Source organism: Bombina bombina, chromosome 4 (assembly GCF_027579735.1).
Source record: "Bombina bombina isolate aBomBom1 chromosome 4, aBomBom1.pri, whole genome shotgun sequence".
NCBI lineage: Eukaryota > Metazoa > Chordata > Amphibia > Anura > Bombinatoridae > Bombina > Bombina bombina.
The window spans coordinates 868,194,706-868,207,930 of NC_069502.1; the positions used below are offsets into that span (position 1 = coordinate 868,194,706).

The 13,225-nt window shown below is 44.0% G+C and overlaps 1 protein-coding gene across 1 annotated transcript in view; it reads left to right on the forward strand.

Moving 5' to 3' along the window:
• The window catches only part of LOC128657358 (gastrula zinc finger protein XlCGF48.2-like), a 135,759-nt gene that overhangs the window by 14,385 nt on the left and 108,149 nt on the right, over positions 1 to 13,225 (forward strand). Inside the window, exon 2 of the mRNA XM_053711674.1 lies at positions 1,186 to 1,340. Within this exon, the coding sequence (XP_053567649.1) occupies positions 1,289 to 1,340 (52 nt within the window). The 5' untranslated portion in view covers positions 1,186 to 1,288. The remainder of the gene's footprint in view (positions 1 to 1,185; positions 1,341 to 13,225) is intronic.

Sequence of the window (13,225 nt, forward strand, 5' to 3'; positions counted from 1 at the left end):
ATAGGTTCTTTGCTGCTCCTGAGCTTTCCTTGATAAACCTTTCAGCAAAGGATAAAATGAGAAGGAAGCAAATTAAATGCTAGAAGTAAATTGGAAAGTTGTTTAAAATTGTATGTTCTGTCTCAATCATGAATGTCTAATTATGACTTTACTGTCCCTTTAAGGTAAACTGAAGCTAGTTTCTAAAACTGCTTGGTCTGTTCCTGCTCTTGTGCATTGCTAAAGTTTGCTGTGCAATGTAGCATTACAAGTGGCAATTGCAGGCAGATAGGTTCACTAAGTTACGACCCTGTACAGCTGCAGTGATGATAAATTATGCCTTTTGTGTGGGTTACTCACAAAAAGACTTCAAAAACAAACAAACAAACAGAAAAAAAAAACAAAGATGTAAAAATGGTTATAAGCCGCTTTAGCACAGGATGTCAAATGGCAGAGAAATTAATGGGTTAAAGGGATAGTCAAGTCCAAAATAAACTTTCATGATTCAAATAGGGCATGTCCTTTTTAACAACTTTCTGATATACTTTTATCACCAATTTTGCTTTGTTTTCTTGGTATTCTTAGTTTAAAGCTAAACCTAGAAGGCTCATATGCTAATTTCTTAGACCTTGAATCTGAATTCAGATTAGGCCTCTAATCTGAATGCATTATGACAGTTTTCACCACTAGAGGGCATTAGTTCATTTGTGTCATATAGATAACATTGAGCTCACGCACGTGAAGTTACCTAGGAGTCAGCACTGATTGGCTAAAATACAAGTCTGTCAAAAGAACTGAAGTAAGGGGGCCGTTTGCAGAGGCATAGATACAAGGTAATCACAGAGGTAAAAAGTATATTGATATAACTTGGTTATGCAAAACTGGGGAATGGGTAATAAAGGGATTATTTATCTTTTTAAACAATAACAATTCTGGTGTTGATTCCCTTTAAAGATCTATAATTAGTGACATAAAATACAGTTTATTTATGTTGATTTTTTTATTTATTTTTGATAATCACTGATTTCTGTTGGATAACTCTGTTCTATTCACTTTAACCCCTTTGTTACTAAGCACATCAATTCCTGAATCCTGCTGCGTGTGTAATGTTCAGATACGGGGGTGTTGGTTACCCATAATTCACAGCATTTCCCCCTATAACAATTGTACATAAGACCCTCTCTCTCTCTCTCTCTCTCTGTTTAGGCTCCTGCTACTGTGAAGATCACGTACAATACACGTCACTGCGTTTGTTAGTAAAGGAGAAACATAAGAATATCTGAGAAATTCAGTTGCGCTAAACAAGACAATGTCTGACAACACTGAGAACCAAACCTCAGACCTTCCTGATGCTCACGGAGGTAAGCAGGACGTCATGTGCATGTCACCTGGTGTTGTCATCAGTAGGGGATGATATTTACAGTAACCAAACCTCAGACCTTCCTGATGCACACGGAGGTAAGCAGGACGTCACATGCATGTCACCTGGTGTTGTCATCAGTAGGGGATAATATTTACAGTAACCAAACCTCAGACCTTCCTGATGCACACGGAGGTAAGCAGGACGTCACATGCATGTCACCTGGTGTTGTCATCAGTAGGGGATGATATTTACAATAACCAAACCTCAGACCTTCCTGATGCACACAGAGGTAAGCAGGACGTCACATGCATGTCACCTGGTTTTGTCATCAGTAGGGGATAATATTTACAGTAACCAAACCTCAGACCTTCCTGATGCACATGGAGGTAAGCAGGACGTCACGTGCATGTCAGCTGGTGTTGTCATCAGTAGGGGATAATATTTACAATAAACAAACCTCAGACCTTCCTGATGCACACGGAGGTAAGCAGGACGTCACATGCATGTCACCTGGTTTTGTCATCAGTAGGGGATAATATTTACAGTAACCAAACCTCAGACCTTCCTGATGCACACAGAGGTAAGCAGGACGTCACATGCATGTCACCTGGTGTTGTCATCAGTAGGGGATAATATTTACAGTAACCAAACCTCAGACCTTCCTGATGCACACGGAGGTAAGCAGGACGTCACATGCATGTCACCTGGTGTTGTCATCAGTAGGGGATAATATTTACAATAAACAAACCTCAGACCTTCCTGATGCACACGGAGGTAAGCAGGACGTCACGTGCATGTCACCTGGTGTTGTCATCAGTAGGGGATAATATTTACAATAAACAAACCTCAGACCTTCCTGATGCACACGGAGGTAAGCAGGACGTCACGTGCATGTCACCTGGTGTTGTCATCAGTAGGGGATAATATTTACAATAAACAAACCTCAGACCTTCCTGATGCACACGGAGGTAAGCAGGACGTCACATGCATGTCACCTGGTGTTGTCATCAGTAGGGGATGATATTTACAATAAACAAACCTCAGACCTTCCTGATGCACACGGAGGTAAGCAGGACGTCACATGCATGTCACCTGGTTTTGTCATCAGTAGGGGATAATATTTATTGTAACCAAACCTCAGACCTTCCTGATGCACACGGAGGTAAGCAGGACGTCACATGCATACCACCTGGTTTTGGCATCACAATGGGATAATATTTCTGTAATAAATCAGAAACCTTGGTGATCTGATCACCTTAAAGGGACATAACAGTAGTGAGCTGGTGCTGTACACATGTTTATACTAAGCAGCATTTAATAACAAGGTCAGGTGCACTCACTCAATGTCAGTCTGTGCTTAAAGGGACATGAAAGTAAAAATGAAACCTTTATGGTTCAGACAGAGCATAGAATTGTAAGAGACTTTCAATTCACTTCTGTTATCAAATGTATTTTGCTCTCTTGGTATCCTTAGTTAAAAAAGCATATGTACATACCCTCAGCAGTAGCAGAACACTACTGGGAGCTAGAGTGTGATTGGTGACTAGACACATTAGTCTCTTGTCATTGGCTCATGAGGTGTTCTCAGCTAACTCCCAGTATATCACTGCTGCTCTGGAGCTGATTTTGAATATGTGTTTAATTTATAAACATTAAACGCATAGTTTTATGCAAGCAACACTGCAAAAATAAAATGCACTAAGATATTAGAGCATTTTCTTTATGTACTTTTTATGTCCCTTTAAAATGGGTGCTAATTGGTAGATAATCTCAGTACACATTGCGCACATTATACCTACCAATCAGTGGTTCTGTTAGCGCTGAGATAGGCACCAGGTGCTTACAGGTCACCTGGTGTTGTCATCAGTAGGGGATAATATTTACAATAAACAAACCTCAGACCTTCCTGATGCACACGGAGGTAAGCAGGACGTCACATGCATGTCACCTGGTGTTGTCATCAGTAGGGGATAATATTTACAGTAACCAAACCTCAGACCTTCCTGATGCACACGGAGGTAAGCAGGACGTCACATGCATGTCACCTGGTGTTGTCATCAGTAGGGGATAATATTTACAATAAACAAACCTCAGACCTTCCTGATGCACACGGAGGTAAGCAGGACGTCACATGCATGTCACCTGGTGTTGTCATCAGTAGGGGATAATATTTACAATAAACAAACCTCAGACCTTCCTGATGCACACGGAGGTAAGCAGGACGTCACATGCATGTCACCTGGTGTTGTCATCAGTAGGGGATAATATTTACAGTAACCAAACCTCAGACCTTCCTGATGCACACGGAGGTAAGCAGGACGTCACATGCATGTCACCTGGTGTTGTCATCAGTAGGGGATAATATTTACAATAAACAAACCTCAGACCTTCCTGATGCACACGGAGGTAAGCAGGACGTCACATGCATGTCACCTGGTGTTGTCATCAGTAGGGGATAATATTTACAGTAACCAAACCTCAGACCTTCCTGATGCACACGGAGGTAAGCAGGACGTCATGTGCATGTCACCTGGTGTTGTCATCAGTAGGGGATAATATTTACAGTAACCAAACCTCAGACCTTCCTGATGCACACGGAGGTAAGCAGGACGTCACATGCATGTCACCTGGTGTTGTCATCAGTAGGGGATAATATTTACAGTAACCAAACCTCAGACCTTCCTGATGCACACGGAGGTAAGCAGGACGTCACGTGCATGTCACCTGGTGTTGTCATCAGTAGGGGATAATATTTACAGTAACCAAACCTCAGACCTTCCTGATGCACACGGAGGTAAGCAGGACGTCACGTGCATGTCACCTGGTGTTGTCATCAGTAGGGGATAATATTTACAATAAACAAACCTCAGACCTTCCTGATGCACACGGAGGTAAGCAGGACGTCACGTGCATGTCACCTGGTGTTGTCATCAGTAGGGGATGATATTTACAGTAACCAAACCTCAGACCTTCCTGATGCACACGGAGGTAAGCAGGACGTCACATGCATGTCACCTGGTGTTGTCATCAGTAGGGGATAATATTTACAATAACCAGAGCAGGCAGACAGCGTTATGGAGCAGCGGTCTTTAGACCGTTGCTTCATAACTGCTGTTTCTGGCGAGTCTGAAAACTCGCCAGAAACACGGGCCCACAAGCTCCATTCGGAGCTTGATAAATGGGCCTCACTGTGTATTGTACAATGTTTTTCACTACTGTGCTTGGGGTTTAAGGCACTGTGTATTTTACATTGTATTGCACTAGTGAGCTTGGGGTTTAAGGCACTGTGTATTGTACACTGTTTTTGCACTAGTGTGCTTGGGGTTTAAGGCACTGTGTATTGTACAATGTTTTTCACGAGTGAGTTGGGGTTTAAGGCACTGTGTATTGTACAATGTTTTGCACTAGTGAGCTTGGAGTTTAATGCACTAATAAGGCACTGTGTATTGTACAATGTTTTGCACTAGTGAGCTTGGGGTTTAAGGCACTGTGTATTATACAATGTTTTGCACTAGTGTGCTTGGGGTTTAAGGCACTGTGTATTGTACAATGTTTTGCATTAGTGAGCTTGGAGTTTAAGGCGCTGTGTATTGTACAATGTTTTGCACTAGTGAGCTTGCGGTTTAAGGCACTGTGTATTGTACAATGTTTTGCACTATTGTGCTTGGGGTTTAAGGCACTGTATATTGTACAATGTTTTACACTAGTGAGCTTGGGGTTTAAGACACTGTGTATTCTACAATGTTTTGCACTAGTGAGCTTGGAGTTTAAGGCACGGTGTATTCTACAATGTTTTGCACTAGTGAGCTTGGAGTTTAAGGCACTGTGTATTCTACAATGTTTTGCACTAGTGAGCTTGGAGTTTAAGGCACGGTGTATTCTACAATGTTTTGCATTAGTGAGCTTGGAGTTTAAGGCACTGTGTATTGTACAATGTTTTGCATTAGTGAGCTTGGAGTTTAAGGCACTGTGTATTCTACAATGTTTTGCACTAGTGTGCTTGGGGTTTAAGGCACTATGTATTGTACAATGTTTTGCACTAGTGAGCTTGGAGTTTAAGGCATGGTGTATTGTACAATGTTTTGCATTAGTGAGCTCGGAGTTTAAGGCACTGTGTATTGTACAATGTTTTGCACTAGTGAGCTTGGAGTTTAAGGCGCTGTGGATTGTACAATGTTTTGCACTAGTGAGCTTGGGGTTTAAGGCACTGTGTATTGTACAATGTTTTGCACTATTGTGCTTGGGGTTTAAGGCGCTGTGTATTGTACAATGTTTTGCACTAGTCAGCTTGGGGTTTAAAGTGAAGGTAAACTTTGATGAATGAAAGCCCGGTTTTTAAAAATACTATTAAAAACAGGGGTACTTTCATTCATCATAGATTAGAAAGCAGCTGTTTTGTTTTAAAACTTATCTTTCTTCTTTTCACAGCTGGAGCAGCTTCCCCCACCCGGAGATCCTCTCTTCACACGTCAGCAATGAATAATACGGCTTCCTCCAATCACGGCTTTCCCCCCAGGGGAGTCATTGCCTGAGGCCATGCCGTGATTGGAGGAAGCCGGATTAGTCATTGCTGACGTGTGAAGAGAGGATTTCCGGGTGGGGGAAGCTGCTCCAGCTGTGAAAAGAAGAAAGATAAGTTTTAAAACAAAACGGCTGCTTTCTAAACTATGATGAATGAAAGTACCCCTGTTTTTAATAGTATTTTTAAAAACCGGGCCTTTATTCATCAAAGTTTACCTTCACTTTAAGGCACAGTGTGCTGTACAATGTTTTTCACTAGTGAGCTTGGGGTTTAGGGCACTGTGTATTGTATATTTTGCACTAGTGAGCTTGGGGTTTAGGGCACTGTGTATTGTACAATATTTTGCACTAGTAAGCTTGGGGTTTAAGGCACTGTGTATTGTACAATGTTTTCATCTAAAGGGGAGGAGAGTCCACTGCTTCATTCATCACTTGTGGGAAATAAGAACCTGGCCACCAGGAGGAGGCAAAGACACCCCAGCCAAAGGCTTAAATACCTCCGCCACTTCCCTCATCCCCCAGTCATTCTTTGCCTTTTGTCACAGGAGTTTGGCAGAGAAGTGTCAGAAGATTCGGAGTAGTCTCTTATGGAGGGTAGTACTCTTCACAATGGGACTGGAGTTTTAAGTAGTCTTGTCAGCCTCTCAGTGAGAGCATGGGCAAAAGTTAGAGTCCGGAGATGCAGGGGGAGTTCTCCTGCGAAACCATCCCGACTCATATTAACAGCTTCTTAAGCAATCAGCGTTGACGAGTTTTGCTGCCTGCTTTTATTCTCTCTAGTCCATGTTAGGAGCGAAGCTACTAACCTGTCACACTTGAAAGGCTGTGTTCCTGTTCCACAGAGTTGATTCTGGTAAGATTGTTTCATTATATATACTGTATATGTGATAACGCTAGAAGACAGGATCACAGTGTGACTCCTTTTATCTGTATAGAATCTAGGGCAATACCCTCGGAAGGGGGTTATTGAACAGGGGGGATTTTAATATACATAATAATGTTTATTGTGTTTTGTGCTGCAGTTGTGTGAGATGAGGCTCTGTCAGTGTGGAACAGTTAGAGAGAGATTGAGGCAGGCTTTTTTTGGCACGTCTCTCGCTCAGTGCAGGGGCAGTTTTGCTTGGCACTCCATGTGACCGCGTGTGGCCTCAGTAACTTCCTCTTTCTCGACCTGTGTTCGGAGGAGACAAAAGCTGTTTCTTGTAATCCGGGTCACAGGAGGTGATGAGTGCCCCGGCCATTGGGACATAAAGGTGCCATTTAATCAATAATCAAGTCCGTAATAAAGGCGCAAGCTATGGAGGACTCTGATATGTTGGAGGATACTCCTTCTTTATCTAAACCTATTAACTGTGTATACTGTGAGGAGGTTCCGGTGGAACCGCCGTTACAGCTCTGTTCCACATGTTATGACAGTATTACTACTTAAAAAAAGAATAAAGTATTTAGTGCGACTGAGCCGTCCACCTCTGAGGGTTCTCTCTGCGTTCCCTACAAGCATCTCGGATTACACAAGCAGTACCCCAGGGTACTACTAATCCTCCAGCGGGAGGGGCCCTTTGGTCTCCAGACCTCGCCGATCAGTTGCAGACGGCGGTTTCTGCGGCCATAAATGTGATGCCTCGTCCTACTAAGCACAGGCGGAGGATACGGCACGGCTATTCGTCTCAGGGGTCTTCCACTCCGCTGGATATCTCGGACAGATTATCCACTGAGGAGGACAACTCCGATTTATTGGAGGATGTCGCTTCTGGGTCGGAATCGGCTACTTCTAGGCCTCCGTCCGCGGAGGAATCAGATTTCAAATTTAAGATGGAGCATTTGCGTTTCCTGCTGAAGGAAGTGCTTGCTACACTGGAGGTTCTGGAACCGAAACTCCCGGAGGAACCCTAAACTGGATAGGGTTTACGAGGACAGGGTAGTGCCCCAGGCCTTCCCTATTAAAATGGCGAACATTATTAAGAATGAATGGGAGAAACTGGATTCGCACTTTTCTCCCTCGTCTTCTTTTAAGAAGCTCTTTCCCATTCCGGACGCGCAGCTTGAACTGTGGGGAACCGTCCGTAAGGTGGATGGTGCTATCTCCACGCTCGCTAAGAGAATGACCATTCTGCTTGAGGATAGCTCCTCTTTTAAGGAACCCATGGATATAAAGATGGAGTCCATGTTGCGGAAGATGTTCCAACTGACGGCGTTCGTTTTCCAACCGGCGGCGGCTACCAATTGGTGTGACGCACTATCAGCAATGGTCGAGGTGGAGAACCCCCTCGATGAGATTTTGGATCGAATCAAAGCCTTAAGGGTAGCGCATTCGTTCATTTGTGATGTTAACATGCAGATTATTCGTCTGAATGCTAAGATGTCAGTATTTTCTATTTTAGCTTGCAGGGCTCTGTGGCTAAAATCGTGGTCTGCTGACAAGACGTCTAAGTCTTGCTTGCTTTCCCTACCATTCAAGGGGAAGGTCTTGTTTGGCCTGGTCCTGGATTCTATCATATATACAGTCACGGGTGGCAAGGGTGCCTTCTTACCTCAGGATAAGAAAGCCAAACCTAAGGGATATACTTTTCGTCCCTTTCGTGCAGACAAGTCTCAGCGCCAGCAGCCTTCTGCAAAATCTGAGCAATCCAAGGGATCTTGGAAGCCAGCAAACTCTTGGAGCAAGTCCAAGAAGAACAAGAAGCCCGCAGAGTCAAAATCGGCATGAAGGGGCAGCCTCCGACCCGTCCTTGGACCAGGTAGGGTGCAGACTGTCTCTTTTTGCAGGGGCCTGGAGGAGAGACGTTACAGACCCTTGGGTCCTTGAGGTCGTCGCCCAGGGGTACAGGATAGGTTTCAAATTGTATCCGCCCAGAGGCAGGTTCCTCCTGTCAAACATCACTTCAAGACCAGAAAAGAGAGACGCCTTCCTGGGGTGTGTGAGGGATCTCTCATCTCTTGGGGTAATTGTCCCAGTTCCTCCGGCAGAAAGAGGTCTGGGGTATTATTCAAACCTTTTCGTGGTCCCAAAGAAGGAGGGCACGTTTCGTCCAATTCTGGACCTAAAGGCCCTAAACAAGTTTTTGTCAGTCCCATCGTTCAAGATGGAGACGATCAGGTAAATTTTGCCCCTGGTTCAAGAGGGGCAATTCATGACGACTGTAGACCTGAAGGATGCTTACCTTCATGTTCTAATCCACAAGGATCACTTCAAATTTCTAAGGTTCACCTTCCTGGACCAGCACTTCCTGTTTGTGGCCCTTCCGTTTGGTCTGGCGACGGCCCCAAGAGTCTTTACAAGTTCTGGAAGCTCTTCTCGCAGTAGCGAGAGCAAGAGGGATTGCAGTGGCTCCGTATCTGGACGATATCCTGGTCCAAGCTCCATACTACAGTCTGGCGGAGGATCATTCGAGAGCTCTCCTCCTACTTCGGTCCCACAGTTGGAAGATAAATGAAGGAAAGAGTTCATTGGTCCCCAGCAACAGGGTGGAGTTCCTGGGTACGATACTAGATTCTTCTGCAATGAAGATATTTCTGACAGACCAGAGACGTTGCAAGCTTGCGTCCAACTGTCTAGCCCTGAAGACTTCCTCCAGGGCATCTGTGGCCAAGTGTATGGAGGTAATCAGGCTCATGGTATCCAATATATATGTCATCCCCTTCGCCAGGTTCCATCTCAGACCTCTTCAGCTGTGCATGTTGAGACAATGGAACGACGATCATTCAGATTTGTCCCAACAGATATCTCTGGGCAGACCGGTGAGGGAGTACCTGTCTTGGTGGACTCGACCGGGCCAGTTGACTCAGGGGACTTCCTTCCTGAGACCATCCTTGGAGATTGTAACCACGGATGCGAGTCTATCAGGATGGGGAGCCATTTGGGGTCCCAGAAAGGCATAAGGCAGATGGACTCGAGAGGGATCGAGTCTACCTATAAATATTCTAGAACTTCGAGCGATATTCAACGCTCTAAAGGCTTCTGGGGTCGTCCAAATTCATCAGATTCCAATCGGACAACATCAACTCGGTGGCTTTCATAAACCACCAGGGGGGGACGAGAAGCTCCCTAGCAATGAGGGAAGTATCTCGGATTCTGGAGTGGGCAGAGACTCACAATTGTTCGCTTTCAGCGATCCACATTCTGGGTGTGGACAACTGGGAAGCGGATTTTCTGAGCAGACAGACGTTTCATCCAGGAGAATGGTTTCTCCATCCCAAGATGTTTACAGAGATCTGCAGCAGATGGGGGACGCCAGAAATAGATCTAATGGCATCCAGACTCAATTGCAAGCCCCCCAGATACGGGTCGCGATCCAGGGATCCTCAGGCAGAACTGATAGACGCCTTGGCGGTACCCTGGGACTTCAACCTAATCTACATATTTCCACCGTTACCTCTTTTACCTCGAATAGTGGCCCGCATCAAGCAGGAGCAGGCTTTAGCTATTCTGATTGCTCCGTTGTGGCTGAGGAGGACGTGGTTTGCGGATCTAGTGGTGATGTTGTCATATCCGCCGTGGAAGTTACCTTCTCGCAAGGATCTGCTAGTTCAAAGTCCTTTTCTACATCAAAATCTTGATTCTCTGAGGCTGACTGCGTGGCGATTGAACGCCTAGTCTTAGCCAAAAGAGTTTTTTCGGAGAGAGTGATCGACACTCTTCTCCAGGCTAGGAAGCCGGTCACTAGACCTGGTGTGAGGAACAAGGATACCCATGGCACAGGGTCAAGGTATCCAGGATTTTGGCCTTTCTCCAGGATGGTCTGGGTAAGGGTCTTTCCGCCAGTTCCCTAAGGGGACAGATCTCAGCATTATTGGTACTGTTGCATAAGAAGCTTGCAGAGCTTCCTGACATTCAGTCCTTTGTTCAGTCTCTGGTTAGGATTAGACCGGTCTTCAGGAATCTGGCTCCTCCCTGGAGCTTAAACTTGGTGCTTAAGGTTTTGCAGAGAGCCTATGCATGCCCTGGACATTAAGATTTTCTCATGGAAGGTCCTGTTGTTATTGGCTATTGCATCGGCACGCAGAGTCTCTAAATTGGCGGCCTTACAATTTGAGCCTCCTTACTTAGTTTTTTATGCTGACAAAGCCTTTCTGCGAACTTGTTTGGGATTTCTTCCCAAGGTAGTGTTGAGTCGTAACATTAACCAGGAAATAGTGGTTCCTTCCTTGTGTCCTAACCCTTCCTCTTTGAAGGAGAGGTTACTTCATAATCTAGATGTGGTTCGGGCCTTGAAGTTTTATCTTCAAGCCACAAAGGAGTTCAGAAAGACGCCGTCTTTATTCGTTGTGTACTTTGGAAAGCGCAGGGGGCAGAGGGCCTCTGCAACTTCTCTATCTTTTTGGTTGAGGAGTATGATCCGTCTGGCTTATGAGTCAGCGGGACATAAGCCTCCTCAGAGGATTACGACTCACTCGATTAGAGCTGTGGCCTCTTCTTGGGCCTTTATATACTGTTCCTTGTTCCCTCGGCAGAATGACTGGGGGATGAGGGAAGTGGGGAAGGTATTTAAGCCTTTGGTTGGGGTGTCTTTGCCTCCTCCTGGTGGCCAGGTTCTTATTTCCCACAAGTGATGAATGAAGCAGTGGAATCCCCTCCCCACGATGGAAATGAAATTATCAGGTAGGCATAATTTATGTTTTTGCACTAGTGAGCTTGGGGTTTAAGGCACTGTATATTGTAATATGTTTTGTACTAGTGAGCTTGGGGTTTAAGGCAATGTGTATTGTACACTATTTTGCACTAGTGAGCTTGGGGTTTAGGGCACTGTGCATTGTATAATGTTTTGTTTTGCACTAGTGAGCTTGGGGTTAGGGCACTGTGTATTGTACAATGTTTTGCACTAGTGAGCTTGGGGTTTAAGGCACTGTATATTGTACAATGTTTTACACTAGTGAGCTTGGGATTTAAGGCACTGTGTATTGTACAATGTTTTACACTAGTGAGCTTGGGGTTTAAGGCACTGTGTATTGTACAATTTTTTGCACTAGTGAGCTTGGGGTTTAAGGCACTGTGTATTGTACAATGTTTTGCACTAGTGAGCTTGGGGTTTAAGGCACTGTGTATTGTACAATGTTTTGCATTAGTGAGCTTGAGGTCTAAGGCACTGTGTATTGTACAATGTTTTGCACTAGTGAGCTTGGGGTTTAAGGCATTGTATATTGTACAATGTTTTACACTAGTGAGCTTGGGGTTTAAGGCATTGTGTATTGTACAATGTTTTGTGCTAGTTTGCTTGGGGTTTAAGGCACTGTGTATTGTACAATGTTTTGTGCTACTGAGCTTGGGATCACTAAATCAGGGGTAACACATTTAGATCTAGTGCGCTACTGAAGTTTCCTACTTTACTGTTATGGTCCCACTTCTGATTTATTCTGTCACAGATGTAGCTCATTACAGATTAATTACTGATTGTTCCTTTGTGTGGTATTATGAATGTTGTGTTAAAAACATAACTTTATTCAGTCATTTACAAATAGGTACATATGTTAAAACCTTCATCCGTGACTGAATGGGGGCTTATTGCTTTGTTCTTATTAACATTCAATTGTGTTTTCACATATTATATACAGAAAGATAATTCTATCACTTCAATTCTGAACCACTGGATTGGTTTTTGTAATTGTACCTTAGGGCTGACAAATGTAAACACTTGTGCAAATCTCTATATTTACTGAGCATTTAGGTACAATGACAGCAATTGCTGAGAGAGAATTCCCCCGGAATACCTATGTTGTGACAACTATACTGTTATAGTATCAAAGAAAGACAGATAGGGGCTAAATAGCACTCATTCCTTTTAAGGTTTTTATAGTGTGTTTGTGCTGGGTATTAGGGTCAGGGATTCTCCCTGTTTTATTGTATACCTATTAAAGTTTATGTTTTAACTTTAGATTACCTTGCTTAATAGGAATGAGTGCTATTTAGCCCCTATCTGTCATTCTTTGATATTATATTGATTGCTGATTATATGTACTCTATAGAAATATGTGTAAGGCTGTGTCCTGTTACCTGTGTGTCCTTTTTTCCCCCCCCCTATATTTTTAATTAATGGAATATGTACCAAATTCAACCTCTGTTAGTTTAAGAGTGGGCTAAATATTTTTTCCCCTAACCTTATAGCTGGTTGTTTACCATTGATATAGATATTTAAGATATTTTTATGCCAGTCCAGGCTTACTTTGTTAAGAGGCCCCTTGCATTGGTGGAGAGCTAACAGAGAAAATATACCACCTTGGTGATATTGACAAAACCCTACTTTTGTATCTCAGGCACCATCTGAGTGTCTCTTCTCTGCTGCAGGCAAAATAGCTTGCAAAAAAGAGAGCCATCCTCAGTCAGGAGCATGTGGACATGGTGAAATTTTTGCATTTCAATGCAAACTT